Raw genomic sequence first — 19648 nt, forward strand, 5'->3', positions numbered from 1 at the left:
AACACTCACCCATTCACTCACCCACCCAACTCTCACCCAATCACTCAGCCACACAACACTCACCCATTCACTCACCCACCCAACACTCACCCAATCACTCACCTACCCAACACTCACCCAATCACTCACCCACCCAACTCTCACCCATTCACTTACCCACCCAACTCTCACCCATTCACTCACCCACCCAACACTCACCCAATCACTCACCCACCCAACTCTCACCCATTCACTCACCCACCCAATACTCACCCAATTACTCAGCCACACAACACTCACCCATTCACTCACCCACCCAACTCTCACCCAATCACTCAGCCACACAACACTCACCGATTCACTCACCCATCCAACTCTCACCCATTCACTCACCCACCCAATACTCACCTATTCACTCACCCACCCAACTCTCACCCAATCACTTACCCAACAACAACAACCGCCATTCGTCACCACGACGCTTGTGCCAGGCGCACCTCGGATAACAACAACAACCTCGCTCAAGTCAATAAACACTGTTTACTCCGTCATCTCGCTACGACCGTGACGATAGTGCTGTTTGTTGCTGACCGCTCTGGCTATGAAAGCCCAGCTGATGATGCTGGTAGAAGTGGCGGCCATGCCGGGGTTTAAGTTCCCCTCGGGTATGTGTGCGTCACGTGGGGCCTGTGGCGCAATGGATAACGCGTCTGACTACGGATCAGAAGATTGTAGGTTCGACTCCTGCCAGGCTCGAGATACTTTTTTATTAATATATTTTTTATTTCAATAAATTATGCAGCTATTAAGAAAACTTAACGAAGCACAAACATGAATGAAGCTTTATTTTGTCGTATTTTGTGTTCTTGTAAGTCTTTCCTTAAGATTAATGCTTTGTTGTGTGCTCTGAAGGGTTCTTGCCCGAAACGTCGCCGATCATACTTTTCCATTTCAAGCCGCACAGTGCGACTGACGAACGTGTCGAGTTTGTTGTACAGTGTTTTACAGTACTCTACAGCACTGTGAAGGTGTCGAGTTGTACAGTGTTGTACAGTATTCTACAGCACTGAACGTGTCGAGTTTGTTGTACAGTGTTGTACAGTACTCTACAGCACTGTAAACGTGTCGAGTTTGTTGTACAGTGTTGTACAGCACTGTAAACGTGTCGAGTTTGTTGTACAGTACTCTACAGCACTGTGAACGTGTCGAGTTGTACAGTGTTGTACAGTACTCTACAGCACTGTGAACGTGTCGAGTTTGTTGTACAGTGTTGTACAGCACTGTGAACGTGTCGAGTTTGTTGTACAGTGTTGTACAGTGTTGTACAGCACTGTAAACGCCGCTGCTACTGGGCAGTCGCAGGAGGCAGTCGCCCTCCAACAAGAACGCGAGGCAGAGGAGCGACGCTCGCAACAACGAGCGGGGAGTTGGCGCAGGAGCGCACACAGCTCGAGGCTCTGCCGATCATCCCGGCCAGGCGACTCATGGGCAACCTGGGTTGTCCCCGTGACCTCCTGCCACACGTCACGTGACGGCCTCGGGGTGCACCTAGCCTGGCACAACAAGCGCCGGTGGCGAAGTCACCGCCGCTGAGTGGCGAATGGCGGCTGCTGTTTCCGTGTCGCGGTGTTTCCGTGTCTGTTAAGAGAGAGAGTTCAGCGTGGAGGCGATTAAAATCACTCGCGTTTTAATGTGAATGTAATGTTACAACATAAATCGCTGTTGTTATTAAGTTTGTATTTAAAAAAAAATCTGTAATTGTGGAATGCTTTGATGTCGTCTCCCGGCCGAGTCACCCTTGACAGAGAGCTTCTTAGCTCACCGGGCTTTAGTCGGTGAGGAATACAAGTTATGGTCGTGATCTTGAACGTCGAATTCACGCGTTCGTGTTCAACGCAAGTTGGGGTCAAGATACAAACTCGGGTGGCCCCCCAAACTGTCCGGATCATTCTTGATTTGAGGCTTTCGTGAGTGTAGGAATCTATAACTCTTTGGTTCTTTTGGTAAAGTCACCAAGGTAGAAAATAAATCACGACGTTTCGGGCGCACAACAAGCGTACATCATCAGGTGGGGGAAAGTATGGTCTGCTGCAGACTGTTTTAAAATGATCAAATCTGGCGGCTTGAGTCCCGATGGCTCTCTGCTACTAATGGGGCCCAACATTGGTGAGTTAGGACAGGGGCCTGTGGCGCAATGGATAACGCGTCTGACTACGGATCAGAAGATTGTAGGTTCGACTCCTGCCAGGCTCGAATATTTTTGAGTGTGATAACTTTTTTTCTGTTGATTGATGGTCAACTTCTGCTCATGCTCTTACTTGCTATTGGACTGTTTATACTCGAACTACAATTGTTTGGAAGAGCGGAGGGACGCATTTGATGAACGTGTGGGATTTTGTTGCGTGTGAGTGGAGCGGTGGAGGTTTTGAGTGTTGTCAACCACCCCTGGCTCGGTTGGTTTGGCTCGATGCCTGGGAGGGTGGCGCTGCCCACCAACCCCCCTCGTGTACCTTATCGGCCTTCATAGGTGCTCGCTAACAGCACCTGCCCCAACATTATGTTAAGGCTAGACGGGGGATCTTTGTCTTTGAGCTGTCGGGTTGATGTTCATTTTGTTGGGGGTTCACTGCCCCCTACTGGCCGCGTTGAGTCAGTGCAGACACAAACTCCCACAAGGATAACTGACGTGGTTGGTCAATGGTGATTAGAACACTGGACAAGAATTATCCGCATCGATCTCCGGGCGCGGCAGTTAATCCGATGGGGCAAGTTTCTTAAATTGTACCCCTCCCCCACCTGCTCCACGTGCCCCCCACATTCGTCCCCCCCCGACCCCCCGCAGTATAAATGGTCACCGCCGCATTTCGTGAATGGGAAGAATCTCGTGCGGTGGGGTAAAGTGTGGGGAACGTTCCACCTCTTCGGGGACGTCTGGCCAACGTGGGAATCGGAGGCCAAAATGTCCTCTTGTGAATGCCCTTTCGCAGCAAGCACGCGATTCGATACAAAGTCACCATTCGACTTTTTCTCAAATAATCGTTCGCTCAACACCCACCCACCCACCTGCGCACACTCAACCACTCATAGACCCACTTACTCAACCACTCGCCCAACCACCCACCCACGTATTCACTCACCCACGCACCCACCCACGCATTCACCCACCCACGCATTCACCCACCCACGCATTCACCCACCCACTCACCGCCCTGGGGTTGGAATGGTGGCGCAGTGGTTAGCGCACTCCGCTAAGATTCCGGCGAGGCGAGTTCGAATCCACGGCTGTCATCAGTGACCAGCGTGGTGAAGTATGACCAACAACCACTCGCCATTCGCCACGTAACTAGCTTATTCGGCGACATCACTGCGGCGCTTGTGCCAGGCTAGGTGCACCTTGAGGTCACCACGTGCTCGCTTACAGGTAGTCACAGGAGAGATGCAAGGTCCCATGGGCTAACCTACCTAGGGAACACACAACCACTGTGACCCCGATGGCGTGGGGAGTGAGATTATGCACGGTGCATCTCGATGATTGAATCCTCAAATTTCAATGCTCGCACGGCGAGGGTTATGCGAGAGCTCCCCTGTTTAATTATGCATGAGCGTACGTGTTTATTTCAGTGTACGCTCATTGCTCGCTATGTGTTATTAGCCAAATATATATTTTAGCGATATCGATGGGGCCCTTTTCGCCAGTATTTTGGCAGGAACAATAGGGTTTACCCTTTCCGCCAAGAATACAGTAGCTGTGAAGATCAAACACCGAATATACATTTATTTCAAGGCATCTGCATGAACCACAAAGAATTGTGGTAAAATATGAAAACGTATAATATTACTGTAATTTGCCTACAGCAGATATGAACAATGCCAAAAGATGAACAGGACAAGGACAATGCACTGAGACACGCCTTGGCAATGTATCCTTGGTACTTGACATTGATTGGTGTAGACAAGAGCTATACAACAGACTCCTTTGTGGCCTTGTCTCACCAGTGTTAGACCAGAGGCAAACGCTCCTTGGCTGTTTAACTATCTGGCAGTTCACCAGAAAAATTGGTTCAAGCAACCTTGCCTCCGCTGATGAGACACTGAATGTCGAAACCAGTCCTTGTTGCCTATAAACTATCTCTATGAGCGCCAGCGATTACTGTGTGGCAGCCTGTATCAACCTGCACAAGCAGGTTGATACAGGCTGCTGTGGGGTTACGTGACCAGCGTGGTGAAGTATGGTCAAATAACCTCCCGAGTTTCCCTCTCTGGGTTTGTCAGCTTCACCCGGTGTCATACCTCCCCACCCCCCTCCCCTTAAGCCCCCCCGGATCAGGGGCTCAATGCTCCGAGCCTAATTACCATAACAATCATAACAAAGGGACTGAACAAAAGATCTCCTCCCTCCGCAATGGGGCCACGTCACACGATGGCCGGAGACGGACCTCTGAATCAGAGACGCCGCCAGATTGGTGGCGCATTCGACATCGCACTGACGGCCTGCATCCCGGCCCTGTCTGCCTACCACCCGACTCACTCTGCGATTCATTCATTCGTTCACGAAACCAGTCATTTATTCATTCATTTGTCCAGCCAGTCGCTTGCTCACGCGCACACTCACCCACCCATCCCACCCATCGTTGTAAGCGCCCCGTCCGTTATCTTCTGCTCTTGTTTTCTCGTTCTCCCGTGCTGCTCCGTGAGGGAGGGGGGGAGCTGGAGCAGAAGAGACGCCAGGGTGATGCTGCGACCTCCCCTCACGGCCACGCTCCCAGCCTCGCCCCACGCTCCCACCCCGCGTCGCGCTCCGTTCGCGACGCCGCGTTCGCGGAGGAGAGAGCGCGCGACCGCCTCTCGCGACGCGAGCCGGGTGACCGCGCGTGTGTGCGGCCAGTGAGTTTGTGTGTCTGGTGCGGTGTGCGAACATCGCCGCTAGGGAGACAAAGGCGGCCGGGCGTGGTGCTGCCCACCCATCCCCTCCTGTGCCGTGCCGGCCTTCATAGGTGCTCCTCGCTAACAGCACTTGCCCAAACAGTCTGGTAAGGCTATACGGGGGATCTTTGTCTTTGTTGTGTGTGGCATTAGCTATTACACAACACACACGCCCTGTGTATTTAAATAACCAGCACTGACTGCATGGGCCTTGATTTCTGTACTTACACATGGATACACGGTGGTGCGTATGGACTGTGTGTGTACACCTTTGTGGATTCTGGCCGTCCCCTAGGTCGGCTCAGCCTCAAATGAGACCGTGATTACGACGTAAAAAAAAATCGCCGCTAGAGAGACAAAGGCGGCGAGGCGTGGGTGCTGGCCACCCTTCCTTGCCGTACCGGCATTGAACTGTATTCGTTAACAGCACTTGCCCCGTCAGTCTTGTTCATGCGATGCGGGGGATCTTTGTCTTTGCGTGTGGAGTGGCAGTGTAGCAGCGAGCCGAGTTGTAGTCCTGGTCATAACCATTATCATTATTACATCAGTAGCGAACACATCGATTGAATCGGTCCTGGGTCCTCTCCTATGTCGACTTAGCCTCAAATGGGTACCGTCTGCGCCGTGTGTACACGGCACCTGAGGGGGAGACAACGGTGGTGCTAGTCACACGGCAGCGTCGGCTACGTACGGTGCGAAAGAAGTTCAACATACATGCGAGCACCTTCATAGGAGCTCGCTAAACAGCACTTGCCCCACCAGTGCAAGAGCCTACACAGGGGATCTTTGTCTTTGTACGGTAATTCGCTGTTACACAGTGCGAATACGTTTAGCCGGTACCGCATTGGTGGTGATGCGTTTGTTGTGTATCCGTGTGTCCATGCGATGGGGGGAGCGGTGGCGCAGCGGTTAGCGCGACACACCAACGAACCCTGCTACGCGAGCGGGTGACGAGGAGCGGGTGAGGAGGAGCGGGTGAGGGCGAGCGGGTGACGAGGAGCGGGTGAGGAGGAGCGAGTGAGGAGGAGCGGGTGAGGAGGAGCGGGTGAGGGCGAGCGGGTGGGGAGGAGCCGGCGGGTGGACGATGGCGGACAGCCCGGACCCCTGCGAGGTGGCCGCGCGGCTCCGCGAGCTCGCGCGCGACCCGCGGCTCTGCGCGGCCGTGGCGCGCGAGCCGCACGGCGGCGGCGGCTGCCTGCCGGGCCTCGTGATGCTGCTCGACCACCCCGGGCCGGAGGTGGTGACCACCGCGCTGCAGGTGTCCACCATCACATCCACCACCACCGCGTCCACCACCACCACGTCCACCTCCACCACCAACGCGTCCTCCATCACCGCGTCCTCCACCACGTCCACCACCACCACTGCGTACTCCACCACCACGTCCACCTCCACCACCAACGCGTACTCCTCCACCACCACCACCACCACGTCCACCACCACCGCGTCCTCCACCACCACTACGTCCTCCTCCGGCAACACAGCCACCGGAACAACTAAAACCACCACCACCACCGTGATTGTCAGCATACCCACCACCACTAACCATAACCACTACCGCTGCAACCACCACCACCACCACCACGTCCACCACCACCACTAACCATAACCACTACCGCTACAACCACCACCACCATCACCACGTCCACCACCACCACTAACCATAACCACTACCGCTGTAACCACCACCACCACCACCACGTCCACCACCACCCCCACCACAGCACCGTAGTGGCTCGAGTGTTCGTGGTGGTCGCGCGGTGCGCAGGCGCTGCGCTACCTGGCCGAGTGTGTGGACAGCCGCGGCCGCATGAAGAGCGAGCTCGGCCTCATGGTCAGCCTGCAGAACATCACTGACAGGTGCCCTCACCTCCTCACCCTGTCACACCCCCATCCTGTCACCCCCTCACCCTGTCACCTCACCCCGTCACCCTCTCACACCTTCACCCCGTCACCCTGTCACCCCTCACCCCGTCACCCTGTCACCCTGTCACCCTGTCACCCCCTCACCCTGTCACACCCTCACCCCCTCACCCTGTCACCCCGTCACCCTGTCACCCTGTCACCCCCTCACCCTCTCACCCTGTCACACCCTCACCCTGTCACCCCTGTCACCCCCTCACCCTGTCACACCCTCACCCCCTCACCCTGTCACCCTGTCACACCCTCACCCTGTCACACCCTCACCCCCTCACCCTGTCACCCTGTCACACCCTCACCCTGTCACACCCTCACCCCCTCAGCCTGTCACACCCTCACCCCCTCACCCTGTCACCCCCTCACCCTGTCACCCCCTCACCCTGTCACACCCTCACCCCCTCACCCTGTCAACCTGTCACCCCCTCACCCTGTCACACCCTCACCCCCTCACCCCCTCACCCCGTCACCCTGTCACCCTGTCACCCCCTCACCCTGTCACCCTGTCACACCCTCACCCCGTCACCCTGTCACCCCCTCACCCTGTCACCCCCTCACCCTGTCACACCCTCACCCCCTCACCCTGTCACCCCCTCACCCTGTCACCCCCTCACCCTGTCACCCCCTCACCCTCGTACCCTCGTCCCCTCACCCCCGTACCCTCACCTCCCATCCTATAACCCCTCACTCCTCAGCCTGTGATCGTGACCCCTCACCCTATGACCCCCCTTCACCCCGTGGATTTCTGGAGGTCAGCTCACGTAGCGATCGCGCCAAATTTAACCGGGAAATCCCTCAAAGACACAACGGGTCAATCCCGCTTTTCCAGCCTCCTCCCTCCTTGCGTTCCACGTTGTAACAGGGTTCACGTTCCACCTTGTAACAGGGTTCACGTTCCACGTTGTAACAGGGTTCACGTTCCACCTTGTAACAGGGTTTACATTCCACCTTGTAACAGGGTTCACGTTCCACGTTGTAACAGAGTTCACATTCCACCTTGTAACAGGGTTCACGTTCCACCTTGTAACAGTGTTCACGTCCCACGTTATAACAGGGTTCACGTTCCACGTTGTAACAGTGTTCACGTTCCACGTTGTAACAGTGTTCACGTTCCACGTTGTAACAGGGTTCACGTCCCACGTTGTAACAGGGTTCACGTTCCACCTTGTAACAGGGTTCACGTTCCACCTTGTAACTGGGTTCACGGTCTACCTTGTAACAGGGTTCACGTTCCACCTTGTAACAGGGTTCACGTTCCACCTTGTAACAGGGTTCACGTTCCACCTTGTAACAGGGTTCACGTTCCACCTTGTAACAGTGTTCACGTCCCACGTTATAACAGGGTTCACGTTCCACGTTGTAACAGGGTTCACGTTCCACGTTGTAACAGGGTTCACGTTCCACGTTGTAACAGAGTTCACGTTCCACCTTGTAACAGGGTTCACGTTCCACCTTGTAACAGGGTTCACGTTCCACCTTGTAACAGTGTTCACGTCCCACGTTATAACAGGGTTCACGTTCCACGTTGTAACAGTGTTCACGTTCCACGTTGTAACAGGGTTCACGTTCCACCTTGTAACAGGGTTCACGTTCTACGTTGTAACAGGGTTCACGTTCCACCTTGTAACAGGGTTCACGTTCCACCTTGTAACAGGGTTCACGTTCCACGTTGTAACAGGGTTCACGTTCCACCTTGTAACAGGGTTCACGTGTAACAGGGTTCACGTCCCACGTTGTAACAGGGTTCACGTTCCACCTTGTAACAGGGTTCACGTTCCACGTTGTAACAGGGTTCACGTGTAACAGGGTTCACGTTCCACCTTGTAACAGGGTTCACGTTCCGCGTTGTGTGAAAAGTGTTCCCCAATGGAAAAAACCGCGCTATAACGACAACGCGTTCTAGTGTGTAGGGTATAAATGTTGAACTTCTTTTGCACCGTACGTAGCCAACCGCGCTAATGGTCGGTGCTGCGTGAAGACCGCCACGGGTTAAGCGGGGAGTGAGCGGGGCGAGGGAATCCACCCGAGGGTGACTGGGGGTGAGGACGACGACGCGGGGGAGGTGGCGTGAGATGGTCGACCATAAACCCCCCCAACACAGAACCGACTTCCCACGGGAGACTCGCTCGCTCGCCACCGAGGTCTACGACCTGCTGAGTCGCTGGAACGGGGCCGAGGAGGAGCCCCCCCCCACGAGCCCGGCCCCCCCGTCAGCCGCGTTGGGGGGCGGCGGAGAGGGCCCCCCCCCCGAAGGGGCGGTGGGGCTCGGCGAGGCCGCGCCGGGGTCCGCGAGGCGCCGCCGAGCTCGGCCCTTCCTGGGCAGCACCAACAAGCGTGCCAAGACGGTGACGCTGCACATCGAGGGACTCACCGACGTCGTGAGGACCCCCCAGAACGCCCTCGCCCCCCCCCGCCCCACAGCTACTGCTACCCTCTGCCGCCCCCCCCCCCCCACCACAGTTGTTTTTGCGCCGATTGCTGTTTGGTTATTTTTACTTTGCCTCCTGTCGTCGACGCGGCCACGCGAGTCGCCCGTAGCCCGGTCTCCCTGCCCCCCCCAACCCCAAGGAGCGCCGGGCGCGCTGCGAGGAGGCACTCCTCACCGTGCGGGGCGTCATCAGCTTCACCTTCCAGATGCACGCACAGAGGTGCATCGTGCGCATGCGCGCCGACCTCAAACCCGAGGTCAGGGTCAACCCCCCCGGCCCCCCCTCTCCCTGCTGCATCGCTCCCCACCCTCCCTCCATCCCTTCCCTCCCTCTCTATCTACCCTCCCTCACCGTACCACCAGCAACACAGCCATACACAGCCCCCCCCCCCCCCCGAAATGTCTTATCTCATCATTCCGTTAATAACGAAACCTGCGCCCCCTCCTCTTGACTCCCACATGCCCCGTACCCTCTGTGTGCCCCCCCCCCACGTGCCTCCACCATGCCCCTCCCCCGTGCCCCCCACGTGACCCTCCCCCGTGCCCTCCACGTGCCCCTCCCCCGTGCCCCCCACGTGCCCCTCCCCCGTGCCCCCCCGTGCCCCCCCCGTGCCCTCCCCCGTGCCCCCCCCCCCCCCCCAGTGTCTCGCCACTGCGATCGCCACCACTCAGCTCATGGCGGCACAGCAGGTGGTGAAGAACGAAGCGGGGGAGGAGGTGAGGTCACACTCACCATCCTCACCAAACATCCTCACCAAACATCCTCACCAAACATCCTCACCAAACATCCTCACCAAACATCCTCACCAAACATCCTCAGGCTTTGAACTTCAATCGGTCCGCTCATCAGTCGCCCTCCTCCCCTCCTCTCCCCACCCCACCCCCTCCCAAGACTTAAAGCCCCGCGTACACACACACGCACACGTACACTCACACGTACACACACACACGCACACGTATACACACACGCACACGCTGCAATCGCCATAGCAACGCAGGAGACGTTGTTGTGGAGAGGCGGGATCCAACTCTGTGTAGAGGTGTTAACTACTCACTGTTCGGTAACCTGCATTGCCACCAGGTATCAAAGGGGCAGTGCAGCGTTACCTCGGTGTACATAACGGTTGGGGTCAGACGAGGTGAAGTGGATCGTAGACACAGTTTGGTAAGAACCAATCAGACGGTTCCACGTGGGAATGTGGGATTGGTTACACCTGGCCACAAACGGGTATAAGAAGGGTGACCGCACAGAGCGCAGGGAGTTCTCTCCCTACACGAAGACCGAAGCCCGGGCTGAAGATAGCCAGGACCCTGGACCCGGCCTTCCAGCCCTTCTGAGGGCTAAGGCTCGGTGCATCCAGTGGTCAAGACCCACTGGGCCAGTGGTGGGTCAGACAGCCTCCCCTAGGTCCCAGCCGGAGGACTCTAGGATAGTGGTAGACGTGTGAGTAAGTCCCGCCAAGACAGGAGGCTGTCCCTCCTTAGGTTAGCAAGAGACCTGTGTGTAGGTCACGCTAAGTCCGGCGGCTGTCCCTCCTCAGGGTATCGGGTGAGGGGACCGTACACCCCTCTGTGTGTTAAGGACTGTGTCAAGAGAAGTATTACAATAAACAGAGTGCCTCATAGTAAGTGTATTCGTCATTATAAACACTGCATCTGCATGACGGCTGCTGTGGGGGCTGCTGAGCTGTTTCGCTGCTGCCCGTTTTTTACGCATTCCAGATGCTCGCGCCGCTGAGCTCCGGTCCGGGCGGAGGCGGCGCCGGCGGCTCCGCTCCGGGTTTTCCCGACTACCTCCCCGAAGACGAGGAAGGGGAGGCGACCCCCCGCGAGGCCGTGTCGCGCTCGGGGGCGCCCCACGGGGCCGGGGGGGGCTGGCTCAGCACCGCCGTCAGCTTCTTCTCGAGGTCCTTCTACTGGTGATGCCCCCCAGTGGGGGGCGGGCGGTGGAGTCGTGGGGAGGGTGCAGGAAGAGGGGGGCCCAGCGATCGCGATCGGCCGGAACACGCGAGGACGGCGCGGTCCACGGCTCCATCTCGACCAGGGCGGCACACCACGTCAAGTATACTCTACGGGCTGCGGCTGGCATGCACCGCCCACCCTCGCCGCTCCGGTCTGCCCGGCGGCCCGGCGGACACCCAGTGGGAGGTCATGGCCCGGACTCAAGGGTGGACGCCGCGGTGGAGTCGACCGCAGTGTCCCCCCCCCCCAACCCCCCCCCCCCCCCCCCCGGTTCATCTCCCCGGCTCGGTTACTGCGCGGGCGTCCGAACGTTCGCCTGACCCCTGGTGCGTCACGTTATATGTTTTTTTTGCCGAGATATAAACAAAAATGTCAACCACCCTCTCCGCTGGCACCACCGCCACCACGGCTACCACCGCCACCACCACCGCTACCACCATCACTGCCACCACCGCTACCACAGCCACCGCCACCACTGCCACCGCAGCCGCCACCCTTCGGGTGACCGCCCCAGTTCGCCGTACCAGTTGGCCGGCTCTGGTCACAAGTGAGGATGATTTTGAGCGTACTCCACCACGCGGCTCAGTGTGAAGCTGCCAATCAGAGACTCGCGAGAGGATAGGCAGGCGTACAGTATAGTACAGTGCAACGAGGTTTCCCTGCGTTGCTCACCGACGATGCCGTTCCGTTCCCGCCCGAGACTCCCCGCAGCGTTGCCGGGGTGCTGTCGCGTTGTTGTCGTTCGTTCGGCGCGACGTCCGACGTTCCGCGCCCACGCAACCAAGCGGCTCGAAGAATCCTTCCCGCTTGGTGCACGGCCGCCTCTGGAGAGCGGTAGAACCGGGATCCGAATCCCAATCATAAATCTCGCTGGGTGGGTGGCGGCACTGTTGGTGGTGGTGGTGGCACTGGTGGTGGTGGTGGAACTGGTGGTGGTGGTGGCACTGGTGGTGGTGGCGGCACTGGTGGTGGCACTGGTGGTGGTGGCGGCACTGGTGGTGGTGGTGGTGGCACTGTTGGTTGTGGTGGCACTGGTGGTGGTGGTGGCACTGGTGGTGGTGGTGTCACTGTTGGTTGTGGTGGCACTGGTGGTGGTGGTGGCACTGGTGGTGGTGGTGGCACTGGTGGTGGTGGTGGTGGCGACGCTGCTGCACGTGGCGTGGCCTGCGATACAACGCCGTAGAGGCAGCATCAGCGAGGGTTGGTGGACCACCGCACGAACAGTTGTTGTGGAACTCCCTTCCTGTCGGCAGTCGAGGAGGTGCCCAATTCTGTCTCGCTAGGAGAAGGCGGTACAGAAACGTGTGGAGTAATTTCCATCTGTTTCCATCTGTACGGGGATAGAGTGCTGGTCCCGCTCACACAGCGTGGGTTTTCTCCGGAAGCTCCGGTTTCCTCCCACGTCTATTAATTGGCCGATGATACCACCTTCATACACAGAGGACCGCAAAGCTTGGGGGGCAATAGTCGTTAGCGCCGGCTCCTCGTCAGCTGGCTGCTGCTGCTGCCTTCCTGCTCCTCGTCTGTGGTCCCTCCTCCTCCTGGCACCTCCGAGTCGCCCCCCACCCCCGTTGCCCTCTCCTCTCCACGAGAGCGCCGATCGGACTCTGTGCGGGGGTGGCGGTGCGGCGTGACGGTCCTCCCAGCCACCAACGAAACGCGTTATGTTTTTAAAGTGTGAACTTGGAATCAGGTTTCACGTCACGTCCGTCACTGTCCTTGCTTTAACGCGCACAACCCCAGGGGCTACGGTTTTGTGAAGCACGGCCACGGACTATATATGAATCCAAATATACATTTGTGTAAAACTACAATGATCAACCTTGTTGCTGTACGAGTGCCGTAGGTTATGAGAATGCGTAACAATGCCCAATGCTGCTGAAAACGCACATAATGCACAAGCGTTGTATCTGCTCAGGAAAGGAATCTGCTGTGCTTCGCATCTCTTACGGACTTACGGTGTAATCTTCCGCTTGTGTGTGCTACATCTCTCTCACCTTGTGTGTGCTACATCTCTCTGACCTTGTGTGTTCTACATCTCTGACCTTGTGTGTGCTACATCTCTGACCTTGTGTGTGCTACATCTCTGACCTTGTGTGTGCTACATCTCTGACCTTGTGTGTGCTACATCTCTGTCACCTTGTGCGTGCTACATCTCTGACCTTGTGTGTGCTACATCTCTGTCACCTTGTGTGTGCTACATCTCTGACCTTGTGTGTGCTACATCTCTGTCACCTTGTGTGTGCTACATCTCTGTCACCTTGTGTTCTACATCTCTGACCTTGTGTGTGCTACATCTCTGACCTTGTGTGTGCTACATCTCTGACCTTGTGTGTGCTACATCTCTGACCTTGTGTGTGCTACATCTGTGACCTTGTGTGTGCTACATCTCTAACCTTGTGTGTGCTACATCTCTGACCTTGTGTGTGCTACATCTCTGACCTTGTGTGTGCTACATCTCTCACCTTGTGTGTGCTACATCTCTGACCTTGTGTGTGCTACATCTCTGACCTTGTGTGTGCTACATCTCTGACCTTGTGTGTGCTACACCTCTGACCTTGGGTGTGCTACATCTCTGACCTTGTGTGTGCTACATCTCTCTGACCTTGTGTGTGCTACATCTCTGTCACCTTGTGTGTGCTAAATCTCTGTCACGTTGTGTGTGCTACATCTCTGACCTTGTGTGTGCTACATCTCTGTCACGTTGTGTGTGCTACATCTCTCTCACCTTGTGTGTGCTACATCTCTGACCTTGTGTGTGCTACATCTCTGACCTTGTGTGTGCTACATCTCTGACCTTGTGTGTGCTACATCTCTGACCTTGTGTGTGCTACATCTCTGTCACCTTGTGTGTCCTACATCTCTGACCTTGTGTGTGCTACATCTCTGACCTTGTGTGTGCTACATCTCTGACCTTGTGTGTGCTACATCTCTGACCTTGTGTGTGCTACATCTCTGTCACCTTGTGTGTGCTACATCTCTGTCACCTTGTGTTCTACATCTCTGACCTTGTGTGTGCTACATCTCTGACCTTGTGTGTGCTACATCTCTGACCTTGGGTGTGCTACATCTCTCTCACCTTGTGTGTGCTACATCTCTGTCACCTTGTGTGTGCTACATCTCTGACCTTGTGTGTGCTACATCTCTGACCTTATGTGTGCTACATCTCTGTCACCTTGTGTGTGCTACATCTCTGACCTTGTGTGTGCTACATCTCTGACCTTGTGTGTGCTACATCTCTGTCACCTTGTGTGTGCTACATCTCTCTCACCTTGTGTGTGCTACATCTCTGTCACGTGGTGTTATTCTACATCTCTGTCACGTGGTGTTATTCTACATCTCTGTCACGTGGTGTTATTCTACATCTCAGCGTTCACGGCACCTGCTTTTGGACATCGTCACCTTTTGCTAAATAGGTTATGGCGTTTAATTATTTATTTACGTTAACTCGCTCGCCTTAAATCGTGTGTATGTCTGTCTGTGTGAGTGGGTAGATGACAATTAAAGCACCCGTTATGCATTATCCATTTGTGTTCTGTCTCGGTCTTATAATTGATTGGTGGTGGCGTTACACATTCCCGAGTTCAGAATCTTTTTGAAGAATATTAATTGAGACTGGAGGAGGAATCCGATGAGCTATGAAGCTCTTTTTCACAGATGTCCAGTAGTGGGCATGGGGCCAGAACGTTACAACAAACAGTGCAAAACACGATCGGAGTGCAAAGTTTAGGGGCCGTCCATAAATGACGTCACGCGATTTGGGACGATTTTTGACCCCCCTACCCCTCGTCACACGGCGTCACAAGAAGCCAGACCCCCCTCAAATATGACGTCACAAAGCTCTGCCCCCCCCACCCACAAAAACACATTTCCATTTAGAAAATAAAACATGCTTCAAATCGCTTTAAACTATTGTCATTGTAGTGCGTATTTAATGTGGCGCTGCACTCTGATGTTGTAGGAGTGTTGTTATAACAATTTGTGTGTGGATAGATGACAATTAGTGTTATTATAACAATTCTATATTTATTTAAAGTTGCGCACTTTGATGTGACGTCACATTTCTCACCCCCCCCCCCCTCGTCACACAGCGTCACAAATGTCAGACCCCCCCCCCAGGTGCGTGACGTCATTTATGGACGCCCCCTTAGGAAAGTTGAACAAATCACTTAAAAATAGATATATACGAACACAACTATGTTTTTTTTTTCTCACCAGGTAAGGCCCACTGAGCCGACCTGGTCTCTCCCCCTTTATCAGCAATTATCCAACCGGGTTTTGGGATTCGCCCTTGAAAGCAAGCGGCTGTCTCATGAGGCCCACGCTTACACAGTCACTGTCGTTTGCCTGACGTTCGAGTTAACTGTTCCGAATCTGCAAGCTGAGCTGGCTGTGTTTAAAAGTTGTGAGGTTCGTTAAGTTTTTCAACAGCTGCGGAATGCAGTAAATACAAAAAAATTATAATAATAAAAATAATCTCGAGCCTGGCAGGAGTCGAACCTACAATCTTCTGATCCGTAGTCAGACGCGTTATCCATTGCGCCACAGGCCCCACGTGACTCCCCGCTCCCAGAGACGAACTTATACCGATACCTCCCCGTTACTCCAACCACCAATCAGGTTTCTCACAGTTCTGGCTAAAGCGGCCAGCAACTAACAGCACCATCGTCAGAATCGTAATTAGAGTTAACGTTGTTAACAGTGTTTCTTGAATTGAGTGAAGTTGTTGTGGTTGTCACTGTCAGAGCTTGCTTGGAGGGTAAAGAGACAATGATGATGGGAGAAAGGAATTTCAACATTCCACAATATCCAATGAAAAAATATATATTGCACCTCAGCATCGTAATTATAATGGCTCGTTGTAATACAGTTTTCATTTTCTGGCCCAAAAAAATATTTACAAATTATCACAAAATCATTGTCCCCGATCATGATTCTACAAACTGAATAACATACTTAATATATGTTTACCAGGTCCGCTACAGTGCACGTGGCTGCCTGTAATCCAGCGCAGTGGAGGAAGCAACGAGTGGATGCGTGGCTCACACAGAGTTGTCGTTGTTCCTCCCTTCCTGTGGGGGCGTCGACGAGGAGCGGTACCCTGGCTCGCCAGGAGGAGACGCTGCAGAATAATGTGGATTTGTCTCCAGCGACTCAATCTGTATGGGACAGCGTGTTGCCCCCTCGCACACGTCGCTCAAGCCACACGTATGAACCACTCATTGGATGAAAACATTCATATATAGAGGACCGCAGAGCGTGGGTGATTATTGACGACGCTGGCTCACCGCGTGGATGCTGGACGAAGGCCCATTCATAAATACTGTCCGTAGCATGGTTAATTTAAATATGTCAATGACAAGAGATGATGGATATTGATGGGATATCACGGGGTTGGAGAGGCTTAAACCGTGAAATGTCACGGAAATGTTCTAACTGCGCATATCCCCGTAGTAAATCCACTGCTGGATGAAGGCCTGCTGCACCACAGCGCTGGGCACTGCGGATTGGGGAAGGCTGCCAGCGGCCTCGACGTAGGGGCGATAGCACCGTCTAACAATAGTACCGTCTAACAATAGTACCGTCTAACAATAGTACCGTCTAACAATAGTACCGTCTAACAATAGTACCGTCTAACAATAGTACCGTCTAACAATAGTACCGTCTAACAATAGTACCGTCTAACAATAGTACCGTCTAACAATAGTACAGTCTAACAATAGCACCGTCTAACAATAGTACCGTCTAACAATAGTACCGTCTAACAATAGTACCGTCTAACAATAGTACCGTCTAACAATAGTACAGTCTAACAATAGCACCGTCTAACAATAGTACCGTCTAACAATAGTACCGTCTAACAATAGTACAGTCTAACAATAGCACCATCTAACAATAGCGCCGTCTAATATTATAGTCTAACAATAGTACCGTCTAACAATAGTACCGTCTAACAATAGCACCGTCTAACATTAGTACCGTCTAACAATAGCACCGTCTAACAATAGTACCGTCTAACAATAGCACCGTCTAACAATAGTACCGTCTAACAATAGTACCGTCTAACAATAGTACCGTCTAACATTATAGTCTAACATTAGTACTGTCTAACAATAGTACCGTCTAACAATAGTACCGTCTAACAATATAGTCTAACAATAGTACCGTCTAACATTATAGTCTAACAATAGTACCGTCTAACATTAGTACCGTCTAACATTATAGTCTAACAATAGTACCGTCTAACATTAGTACCGTCTAACATTATAGTCTAACAATAGTACCGTCTAACATTAGTACCGTCTAACATTATAGTCTAACATTAGTACCGTCTAACAATAGTCTAACAATAGTACCGTCTAACATTATAGTCTAACAATAGTACCGTCTAACAATAGTACCGTCTAACAATAGTACCGTCTAACAATAGTACCGTCTAACAATAGTACCGTCTAACATTATAGTCTAACAATAGTACCGTCTAACATTATAGTCTAACAATAGTACCGTCTAACAATAGTACCGTCTAACATTAGTACCGTCAAACATTATAGTCTAACAATAGTACTGTCTAACAATAGTACCGTCTAACATTAGTACCGTCTAACAAAAGTACCGTCTAACAATAGTACCGTCTAACATTATAGTCTAACAATAGTACCGTCTAACAATAGTCTAACAATAGTACCGTCTAACAATAGTACCGTCTAACATTATAGTCTAACAATAGTACCGTCAAACAATAGTACCGTCTAACAATAGTCTAAAAATAGTACCGTCTAACATTATAGTCTAACAATAGTACCGTCTAACAATAGTACCGTCTAACGTTATAGTCTAAGATTAGTACCGTCTAACAATAGTACCGTCTAACATTATAGTCTAACATTAGTACCGTCTAACAATAGTCTTACAATAGTACCGTCTAACATTATAGTCTAACAATAGTACCGTCTAACAATAGTCTAACATTAGTACCGTCTAACATTAGTACCGTCTAACATTAGTACCGTTTAACAATAGTACCGTCTAACATTATCGTCTAACAATAGTACCGTCTAACATTAGTACCGTCTAACAATAGTCTAACATTAGTACCGTCTAACAATAGTACCGTCTAACATTATAGTCTAACAATAGTACCGTCTAACAATAGTACCGTCTAACAATTGTACCGTCTAACATTATAGTCTAACAATAGTACCGTCTAACAATAGTCTAACAATAGTACCGTCTAACATTATAGTCTAACAATAGTACCGTCTAACAATAGTCTAACAATAGTACCGTCTAACATTATAGTCTAACATTAGTACCGTCTAACAATAGTCTAACAATAGTACCGGCTAACATTATAGTCTAACAATAGTACCGTCTAACAATAGTCTAACAATAGTACCGGCTAACATTATAGTCTAACAATAGTACCGTCTAACAATAGTCTAACAATAGTACCGGCTAACATTATAGTCTAACAATAGTACCGTATTACAAGTCTTACAATGAGCTTTACTCTGCACTGCCCTCTGCTGTCTGCCACAAGGGTGTACAAAGTTGTAACCATTAATCGATACATTTAAACTAAAAAAAACCATACGCAATAGTGCAGCTCGACTTATGTTTGTGCTTCGTTAAGTTTTCTTAATAGCTGCATAATTTATTGAAATAAAAAATATATTAATAAAAATAATCTCGAGCCTGGCAGGAGTCGAACCTACAATCTTCTGATCCGTAGTCAGACGCGTTATCCATTGCGCCACAGGCCCCACGTGACTCACTACTCGCTGAGACGAACTTATACCGTTACCTCCCCGTTACTCCAACCACCAATCAGGTTTCTCACAGCTGTGGCGAAGGCGGCCAGCAACCAACAGCACCATCGTCAAGGTCGGAATAAGATAGCGAAGTTAACCGTGGTTCTCGACTTAAGCGAGGTTGTTGTTGTTGTTGTTGTGAGAGCTTGGAGGATAAAGAGACGACGATGGTAATGGGGGGGAGAGAATTCCACAGCGGAGCAATGCCGAATGCGGTTGACCCAGTCGCGTGATGGGGCATCACACTGCCGGGCTTAGAGGTCGCCGCTTCGATGACCATCTCCCGGCGCGGCAGCTAAAATCAACGGTGCAAGTGTCCCACCACCACCACCATCAGCAGCTGCTAGATCAACTGTCCACCCAGCCGGAGAACACCAAAGTTATTCGTCCGGTGGGGTAAAGTGTGGGTACTACCCTGGTGGGGTAGAGTGTGGGTACTGCCCTAGTGGGGTAAAGTGTGGGTACTACCCTGGTGGGGTAGAGTGTGGGTACTACCCTGGTGGGGTAAAGTGTGGGTGGGGTAAAGTGTGGGTACTACCCTGGTGGGGTAGAGTGTGGGTGGGGTAAAGTGTGGGTACTACCCTGGTGGGGTAGAGTGTGGGTACTACCCTGGTGGGGTAAAGTG

The 19648-nt window shown here is 52.9% G+C and overlaps 1 protein-coding gene and 4 non-coding genes across 9 annotated transcripts; 3 read left to right on the forward strand and 2 right to left on the reverse strand.

The window, feature by feature from the left end:
- The first annotated feature begins 461 nt into the window (after positions 1-461).
- On the forward strand, positions 462-14732 carry LOC116941746 (armadillo repeat-containing protein 1-like). Of its 5 annotated transcripts, XM_032953121.2 has the most exons (6): positions 482-6160; positions 6671-6762; positions 8921-9197; positions 9388-9504; positions 9890-9964; positions 10970-14732. In XM_032953121.2, exons 1-6 carry the CDS (start codon positions 5987-5989, stop codon positions 11168-11170), a joined length of 936 nt encoding a protein of 311 aa, XP_032809012.2. In that variant the 5' UTR covers positions 482-5986; the 3' UTR covers positions 11171-14732. The 5 variants fall into 5 exon arrangements, with proteins under 5 accessions (XP_075922594.1, XP_075922593.1, XP_075922592.1 ...); XM_076066479.1 differs by lacking the exons at positions 8921-9197; positions 9388-9504; positions 9890-9964; positions 10970-14732 and having other exon boundaries at positions 462-5009; positions 5798-6160; positions 6671-8894; XM_076066478.1 differs by lacking the exons at positions 8921-9197; positions 9388-9504; positions 9890-9964; positions 10970-14732 and having other exon boundaries at positions 462-5009; positions 5809-6160; positions 6671-8894.
- TRNAR-ACG (transfer RNA arginine (anticodon ACG)) lies at positions 663-735 on the forward strand. Its single transcript has one exon. It is a non-coding gene; the product is annotated as a tRNA-Arg (tRNA).
- Positions 2160-2232, forward strand: TRNAR-ACG (transfer RNA arginine (anticodon ACG)). The gene has a single exon. It is a non-coding gene; the product is annotated as a tRNA-Arg (tRNA).
- A 956-nt stretch (positions 14733-15688) lies between the features above and the next one.
- TRNAR-ACG (transfer RNA arginine (anticodon ACG)) lies at positions 15689-15761 on the reverse strand. The gene has a single exon. It is a non-coding gene; the product is annotated as a tRNA-Arg (tRNA).
- A 3141-nt stretch (positions 15762-18902) lies between these two features.
- On the reverse strand, positions 18903-18975 carry TRNAR-ACG (transfer RNA arginine (anticodon ACG)). The gene has a single exon. It is a non-coding gene; the product is annotated as a tRNA-Arg (tRNA).
- Positions 18976-19648: the final 673 nt, after the last annotated feature.

This window comes from Petromyzon marinus, chromosome 12 (genome assembly GCF_048934315.1).
Source record: "Petromyzon marinus isolate PM22_M1 ecotype Great Lakes invasive population chromosome 12, UKy_Petmar_22M1.pri1.0, whole genome shotgun sequence".
NCBI lineage: Eukaryota > Metazoa > Chordata > Hyperoartia > Petromyzontiformes > Petromyzontidae > Petromyzon > Petromyzon marinus.